Genomic DNA, 9,292 nt, shown 5'->3' on the forward strand with positions numbered 1-9,292 from the left:
TAGATATTATCTTTGTCCTAATTACCTTTACAGATAATAGTTATTTTTTTCTTGTACTTTCATACTATAAATCTGAGATGTTCAGCTGAGTACCTATAGATGTTTTATCCACTCAGTGATGACAGACTTAAACTGCCCTTATAGCACTTCATATTCTTGACCAAAGGCTTCTTGTGATGATATTCAAGAGATTGCACAATAGCAACTTCCTGATTGGGCTTAATTACAGTCAACAGACTAAAGGAAGTCAGCCAAACAAGGATTTGCCTTGCTGAAAATGCCCATTTTATGGAATGAGAAAAGGAAAAGAGAGAACAAGTGAGTATCATGTTCCTATGTATTGACTACATTTGCTTGGGTGTTTGTTAATTGTTGGTAATAATTCAAATGTTTGAAAAGGAAATAAATTACTGTATATTAATGTAACTGTAATTTTATTGAGATTCTGGATTAGAAAATGACTCATTTGCAGATGAGTAATGAAGAACCAAAAAAGTGCTTGAAAATAAACTTACCTATGAACAGAATAGATTTGGATGCCATTTTGCAATTCAAAGAAGTCAAATTACTATTTATTGGCACACAGATCTATTTATGTATTTATTCTTTCTTACTATATTCTTTCCCCCTCCTTTATTTTATTTTTTACCTATAGGATTACAATTCAGATTGACCACACAGGTCTTTATACATCATTTCCACAGTATGACAAACCTGCTTGAGTTCATTTTCAATCAGTCTGATCTTTTCCATGATCTCAGAAAGCTCTTGCAGCTTATCCTGAATAAGCTTGTTATTATGGTCATAAACAGGAAATACACTTTCTTCCAATTTTTCTGCCAAGCTTGAAACCTGTGGGGAAAAAAGAAACAGTTAAAATGAACTTGGCACACTTCTTTGCCTACTTTTGATTTTAAATAGTAATAAATATGTCCACTTGCAATAAATCATAATGTGAGTAACTGTTCATAGAATTATAAAAAAATCTGGTGAAGTAATAGGCAGAGTATAGCAAGCAGGAACAACTGGGTTCCTCAGAAAACTGATAGATTGCTTGACTTGGAAGCTGTGGGCTGCAGTATAATAAGGCAATCATGTATTTGCAATAAGTTCAGCATCAATATAGTAATCACTGGGAAGCCAGGCTGCCCAAGGAGAGGTGAACTTGCTCAGGTCAAAGATGAAGTGTCATTTTCTGATTCCTTTGTGATGTGTGCGTAGCCCTAACAGTTTTTAGAATCAATATTGATATTGTAGTGAGCATATAGTTGCCTTTGTAGCTCTCCTGCTTTTACCACTAATATTGTGATGTATTTTTGCTGCTTATATCAGAATGTTCAGTCATACTTTCATAGGGAATAATATAGCAATAACAGGGTTGGAAGGATCCTTGGAGGTCTTCTAGTCCAACCCTCTGTTCAAGCTAGAGAACTTATATCATTTTGGACAAATGGTTGTTCAATCTATTTGGAACTTCTGGAGGCAAGCCATTCCACTGATTAATTGTTCTCACTGGCAGGCAATTCCTCCTTAATTCTAGATTGGTTCTCTTTTTAATGATCTTCCACCTGTTATTCCTTGTCCTGCCCTCAGGTGCTTTGGAAATAGGTTGACTCCCTCTTCTCTGTGACAGCCCCTCAAGTACTGGAAGACTGCTATCATGTCACCCCTAAATCCTTCTCTTCATTAAAGTAGACATACCTAGTTCCCTCAACTATTCATCCTACGGTTTAGCCTCCAGATCCCTTATCTTTGTTGCTCTTTCTGCACTATTTTTAGGGACTCAACATTTTTTTGTATTGTGACCAGAACTGAACACAGTACTCTAAATGTGGTCTCACTAATGCAGTATAAAGCAGTACTATCTTGATATTATCCCTCATTGGCTTTTTTGGCAAGTGCAGCAAGCTGCTGGCCTATATTTAAGTGATGGTCCAGTAGGACATCTAGATCCCTCTCACAGTTATTATTATTGAGCCAGGTACCACTTATTCTATACTTGTGCATTTGGTTTTTCTTGCCTAAGTATAGGTAGTGGTGGGATTCAGCCAGTTCGCACCACTTCGGCAGAACTGATAGCTAATTTTTTGTTGCCCAGGCCCAGAAAGGACTTCTGGAAGTGGCATCCACACAGAGAACCGGTTGTTCACATATTTGAATCCCACTACTAAGTATAGGACCTTACTTTTTTCACCACTGAAATTCATTTTGTTGGATAAGTCCCAGTATTCAATTCAGTCAAGATCCTTCTGAATCTTGAGTCCAAAGTGTTAGCTATTCTATCCAACTTAGTGTCATCAGCAAATTTGATGAGTTCTCCTTCTATCCTTGCATCTAGATCAGTGATGGAGAACCTTTTAGAGACTGAGTGCCCAAACTGCAACCCAAAACCCACTTATGCATCGTCGGGTGCCGGGTGGGTGTGGCCCATTGGCTGGGCATGGCTGCGGTGGTAACAGCAGACTGGGTGGGACTAAAAAGTTCAATCAATTCCAACTTTGCAAGATTTTTTTTTTCCTGCGAGAAGTTGAAATTGACTGATTGACGCTTTTTTTTTTTTGCACACGGCGGTGGAGGTCTAAAGCAAAAAGGTTTTATAAAACCCAGCTGAAGGCCTGGGACTGGGGCAATGGCACGCGTGCCCCCAGAGAGGGCTCTGAGTGCCGCCTCTGGCACCTGTGCCATAGGTTCGCCACCACTGATCTAGATCATTTATGAAAATGTTAAAGAGTACTGGGCATAAGACAGAACCTTGAGGTAGCCCATAGCATGCTTCCATCCATGCAGATGTAGTTCCATTGAAGACTACATGCTGAGTGTGGTAGGACAGTCAATGGCAAATCCTTTTGCTAGTGGTCCTTTCTATCCCACATTGTTCTATCTTATTAAGAAATAAACTGGTCTACTTTGTCAAATGTGTTACTGAAATTAACTGAAGTCTAATTAAACTGTCCACATTTTCCCCCTGATCCACTATTTTGGTCACTTTGTCAAAGAAGGAAATAAGATTTGTCTGGCATGCTCACAAATCTACCGCTTAATTATCTTTTTCCAGGATATTCCAGGAGAACACTGCTTTTTATTATTTACATATTTTTATTTTTAATTATTGAATTTTAAATATGTTTTACTATATTGCATACTGTATTATGATCAGTGGAAAGGTGAGATACAAAATGCATATATAAAATTATTTAAACTGAGGAGCTATTGCTTAGCAAATGTGAATTTTATTGAATCATAAAATTGAGTTGTAAGAATTCAGAATATTAACAAAGAAACAACAGGGTTTAATACTACAATCTTAAAGAGAAACCAGAATTAAAATAATTTCTGAAGTAATTCAAACTGATTATATAATGTAAACAATTCATCGCCCACTGAAGTTTATAACTCTATGAAAATGGAGGGAGCAATTATATAAAAGTAGTATGATGTCTGAATGTTTTCTCAGGCTGGAAGAAGTTAAAAAGTAATAAATATAATAGAAAAATAGATTTGCTGTGATTAAGGTTCCTTTGACAGGAAATATTACATCAAAACAAAAAAGAACGCTCCTTTAATATATATTTACTAATAGACCTTAATGCTATTGATTTAATATTCTCCGTTTGAATACTTGAAGAGCCTATATTTTAATGTGAAATATGCATTTTTGCCCCAGCTTGCCCTCTAAGATAATATGAATTTATTAAAGCAAAATATCAAAATATGTAACTGATATGAGTTGTGAAAAAAGGGGTGAAAAATAGAAGAAATGCATCAAATGGAATAAGTAGAGGAAGAGGGAATAATGAGTGACAATGGCTACAAGTATTCTAGGAACTGGTAATTAAACATAAAATAGGTAATACTTCTGGCTATCTAAAATGTTGTTGTTGTTAATTGCGAAGTCGTGTCCGACCCATCGCGACCCCATGGACAATGTTCCTCCAGGCCTTCCTGTCCTCTACCATCTTCTGGAGTCCATTTAAGCTCACGCCTACTGCTTCAGTGACTCCATCCAGCCACCTCATTCTCTGTTGTCCCCTTCTTCTATTGCCCTCAATCTTTCCCAGCTAAAATACCCTCAAATTTAGCTTGATTCTTAAGTGAGGAGCAGTTGCTTTTTTGGCAATAATACAGAAGTAGTTATTATTATTAATTTCTGCTAGGTTTTTTTAATAGCATCAAACATTTTCAATTCAGTTGTTTCAACAGGAAAGAACAGTTCCGACCTTGCCAATATTTCCAGAATGTTCCAAGTTCAAAAGAGATGCTTCCAGTTTGGGAATACCAGAACAACTTCAGAATTGTTTTATTAGAGTGGAACAGTCAAAACAACTATTTTGAATATGAAAATGTTTATACAGTATGACTTTTTTTAAAGATTTACCAGTCTAATCTACAGCCAGATATTTCCCTAATGATTTTCTCTCCATGTTCTAACCAGATTAGATCATGTTTCATTTTTTCAAGTTTAGCCATGTTGTTAAGGTGCTGCCACCATTTTGATTAAAAGCAGAAAGATAATTAAGATAATGAAATATTACAAACAAAGATTGTGAAAGGAGTGGAAAGTACAGCATACATTCATGATGAATTTAGTTACCTTTTTTCAGAGTATTTGAAATAGTGAGGCTCTCACTTTTAGGGGTTAATTCAGGGTCTTCAAACTTGGCCCTTTTATGACTTGTGGACTTCAACTCCCAGAATTCCTTAGCCAGGCATGCTAGTTGAGGAATTCTGGGAGTTGAAGTCCACAAGTCATAAAAGGGCCAAGTTTGAAGATCCCTGGGTTAGTTCTTTGGAATAATTTGGAAAATTAACTTTAATCATTATTTCCTAAAACTCCTGAATGTTACCATCACCAGATTTATTCCTGTTTTACCTTCATCAGAAGACTTTCTCTGAAGTTGTTCATGAGTACATGGTCTTTCTTCCTATTCTCATTAATCTTATCAATTAGTTGCTGTGTTCTTTCCTGAAGATTTTCAATAGTTGAATCTAGGGCTATAAAATAATTTGAGGCTTTGCTGTCTGGCTTTCCTCTGCTTACATTTGCATTGGGAAGAAGTGTTTTAGGAGAATCTTTCCTATATTTTTCAGAAAAATAAAAAAAATGAAATGTCTTACTGTATAAAATTAATAGTTTCTGTACATAGAGATATTGTAGAACTGATTCTATCACAAGTAAAATTATCTTCATAACATAACAAAGTGTTCAAATTACAATAATTATGGAGTTTCTTAAACCTATAAGCAACTCACATGCCACGTCTAGTCCAAGAAAATTTGGTTTGACTACCATGTTACTTCATCATATTTAAAACAATGGAAACCAATGGATTGCAGAGAATAGTATTTCATACAATTCTCATGTTACTTCTTCAGTTCTTTTTTATTAACAAAATGTCTATACTGTCCCAATACAACAATTGAATACATTTTTAAATGTCATAAATGATTTCTTTCCATTATCAATTTTGTTTATTTTCCAGAGCCTACCTCTGACTTGTATGTTTCCTTTGAATTAAGTAGAGCTACATTTCATGGGGCGTAAACTTAGCTAATTCATGTGATTTTTATACTGTCCAGTGGATTTATGTAGTCATATCCCATTAAAAAGGGGAAACAGTTTAAGGACCTTTTTGTCCTTATGATACAAAAAGAAAAAAATGACCAATTCTCTCAATTCATAATTTTAAAAATTCTAATTTACAGTTCTAGAATGCTACTTTCATTTATTATAATAACTTGTTTGTGTCCTGTCTGCTCTTTTATTCATATTCTTTCTAGCTTTATCCAAAAAACACAGAGTAATATTCAGTGCTTAGCCTATTTTTATTCTTATAGCAAAGTGGGAGAAGACTGCAGCATATCTTCATTTTCTTAAATTGCCAAGAGGATTTGGAAAGACACCTGTCTATATTACAGAATGCTATTGCCCAAGTAGACAAACTTGCATAAAAATGGTTATTCCAACTGCATTCGTATATCATACTAATCCCTAATATAGCCTGTTTGTAACATAAATTGGTTATGTGAAACGGTAAACTGTAAATCAGAATGCCATTTAGATTGTTATTCAAGCAACACATTAATACATATGAACAAGATCAATATAAGACAGCAAGCACATCATCTATAAAATGTCATTTTAGTTGCATTGGGCACAAACCTGCACCATTGATAATACTTTATGTAGTTGTAGCTACTATTACTGTTACATATTTCCTCATAGGTGCAAGATTGTAGATTTTGGTAAATGTTATGCTAAAAAAAAACAACCTTTTGATAGTATGGGTCATGATACCTATTTTGAATTCACATTTGACTGTTGAAGATTTTAAAGTTTCACAATACTTTTTAAAATCTCACTTACCTTAATGGATTATCGCTTAATTCATTACTTTCTGAATTAGTGAAGAATAGACTGTTTGATTTATCTTGTTCTTGCTCTGGCTCTTGGAACTGAAATTCTTGAGTAGACATAATAGCTTTTAAGGATGAGGAAGAGAGATATCATCAGAAGGCAGTTAATCTACATTTTTGTTAATTGTGCTATTGTACCAGCTTTCTGCAAAAGCTAAAAATAATGATAAAATTTTATATAATCCTTTTAAAGTAGTTTAATTATAACCTGATTTCAAATATGTTGAACCCAATTCAATAGTTTCTGGACACATGTTGAGCTTTACTGGGATATTACATGATAGAAAAGCTATTTCATATCAAAGCGTTTTCTATAATTGTGATATTTTCTTTCCATTACTCTCTGGGAAACCGCTTTGATATTCTGACAGCAGTCATCTTTATTTCTATGACAAGGTTTCCACATGTGCATTTGCCAAAACCCATTCACCCAGCCATAGACACAAAGGGCTGCTTTTAGAATGGCTAAAACTGATAAAATGGGCAGCTAAGATTATGAATTCTCAAACTGATTTCCAATGACAAATTTGTAACAGTCAGTCTCTATCATTTTTCTAAAGACATCAGATCCTGTATACTCCAGTGTTGTAATAAGAAACAAAACAGAGGTATGTGAATGGATGCCAATGTAAGAGAAAGTTATTGCTGAGACAGGCAAGTGGTAGTCCCCAGATTTTCTTCTTCAGAACTTGAAAATAAAAATAAAGTATCCTAGTGAATAGCCAGTAGTATGGAATTGATAGAGCTTAAAACTTAAAGACATGGGGAACATCTGTTTAAACACTTCCTCAGTCATCAAACTGGGCAACCACTAACTCAGACTAACATTAAGCAGTATAAAATATTGCTCTCCATTTTCTTAAAGACATGTTTTTAAAAAAAAAAATCAACTCTATTTTCTACTTAAATAGTACTAATAATGCAGGTAGTCCTCATTTAGTGACTGCCTTGTTTAGTAACCATTCACAATTATGGCAGTGATGAAAAATAACTTTACAACCAATCCTTGCATTTACAATCTTTACAGGCAAAGGAAAGCTGAAGTAAGATTATAAGCAGTGATGGTTTCGCTTGGCAACTGCTTCACTTAATTACTGTATTGCCAGCTCCAATTGTAGTCACTAAATGAGAACTACCTGTAAACTCAGAAGAATATGTTACAAATTCATATTGTATAAACGGCTTTGTGTGTGTGTCTGTGTCTGTGCGCGCATGCATGCACTTTCTGAGACATTTATCGATTCCTGGCAATTGCCTGGACTAGTCACTGCAGTTTTCTTGGCAAGATTTTTCACAAGTAGTTTGCCCTTACCTCTTTCCTAGGGCTGGGAGAGAGTGACTGGCCCAAGGTCAGCCAGCTGATTTTATGTCTGAAGTAGGACTAAAACTCAAGGCCTCCTGTTTCTAGCCTGATGCCTTAAATCACTACACCAAACTGGCTCTAAGAAACAGCTTTACCATAAGGGTTAAAATTAAAATAAATAAAATAAAAAGATAATATAAAATTCAGATAGACTCTGAAGAGGAGAGAGTTCCACAGAAGAACAGGACCTTGTTCAAACCTCTATCTCTCCTCTGTGTGTGTGTGTGTGTGTGTGTGTGTGTGTGTAGATACACACACAAACACATCCATAGATTTGTGTGGGAGGAATGGTTTACCTTCTTTGACTTTCTGCCCTATTTTGAATAAGATCAAACAGATTCTGCCTTGAGGAGAAATTCTTCCCTTCCCCCTCTCCCCTCACAATAGTTGCAAATGGGGGAGGGGCCTGTGAGTTTAAAGAAATCAAACATCTGATGCATCCTCCAAGAAGGATGCCTCCATTAGCCTTCCTCAAGCTTCTTTTTGTGTCCATCAGCCTCTTTCAACCTCATATCCCCCAGACATCTTAGACTCCAACTCCTATGTTCCCCAGCCAGTACACTATGGGAAGATAGATGTTTGAATCCAACACCTCTTGAGGAGAGCTCCTTGGAAAGGCTAGCACATATTTTGAGAAACAGACTTAGGTATGCCTCAAGCAGGCAGGTTTATGAACCTCAAGAGAAAGCTGATGGCCCCTTTTCCAACTATGGTAATACATTTTAGTGAAAGGCATAAATTTTTGTAAGCTAAATTCACTTTATCAGGTTAAATGGAATTGTAAAAGTTTATGCCTTTTAATAAAATCTGATACAGTAATTGGAAAAGGGACTACCAGACTCCTGATTACTTGCTACCAGCAAGATCCCAGGCTAGAAACCAGGAGACAGAATTCTAGTCCCACTTGAAGCATGAAACTAAGTGGGTGACCTTGGGGCAGATTCAGTCCTGGAAAGAAGAAAACAATAACAAATCATTTCTGAAAAACCTTGTAAAAAATACCCTGCAGGGGACTAGCCCAAGCAGTTGTCTTTTTCTAAGGCACAGGAACAAATGCTGACTAGAGAACCTTTAGAAGAGAATATTGTAGCTCAGGATTGAACTGTGGGGTCCTTGGTGCTCTCTGAACACTGATGATGTTACCTAGTTTGGTAATGAAACTTCTGCAAGAAAACAACCAAGGTCAGGGAGCACCAAGGACCCCAGAGATACCCCCAGATGGCAGTAAAGAGAGACAGAAAACTAAGTCTGTGCTATCATCTGTTTAGATTTGTTTCTCCCATAAAGTTCAAAGTATTCTTGCTGGTTAAGATTTTCTCAACAGTTAATTACATTTAAAGATTTAAATCCATTTTCCCCATATAAACCATCTCAACACTTTTACATTTCTTAAAGAATAGGTAAAAACAATAAAGAAAAGGAAAAGAGAGCAAGAGTAAAGAAACATAAAAGTAAAATATTACTTAAAATACATATTCCTCCTAAGCTAATATACTATATATTCATTCCCAAAAT

The 9,292-nt window shown here is 35.6% G+C and overlaps 1 protein-coding gene across 1 annotated transcript; it reads right to left on the minus strand.

The window, feature by feature from the left end:
* Nucleotides 1-657: 657 nt before the first annotated feature.
* On the minus strand, nucleotides 658-6,474 carry SYCE2 (synaptonemal complex central element protein 2). The gene is made up of 3 exons (XM_015813268.1): nucleotides 6,365-6,474; nucleotides 4,871-5,075; nucleotides 658-852 (listed from the first exon to the last, which is right to left on the minus strand). The coding sequence occupies exons 1-3, from the start codon at nucleotides 6,472-6,474 to the stop codon at nucleotides 658-660; spliced, it is 510 nt and encodes a 169-aa protein (XP_015668754.1).
* Between the last annotated feature and the right edge of the window lie 2,818 nt (nucleotides 6,475-9,292).

Source organism: Protobothrops mucrosquamatus, unplaced genomic scaffold (genome assembly GCF_001527695.2).
Source record: "Protobothrops mucrosquamatus isolate PMUCROS unplaced genomic scaffold, P.Mucros_1.0 scaffold150, whole genome shotgun sequence".
NCBI classification, from domain to species: domain Eukaryota; kingdom Metazoa; phylum Chordata; class Lepidosauria; order Squamata; family Viperidae; genus Protobothrops; species Protobothrops mucrosquamatus.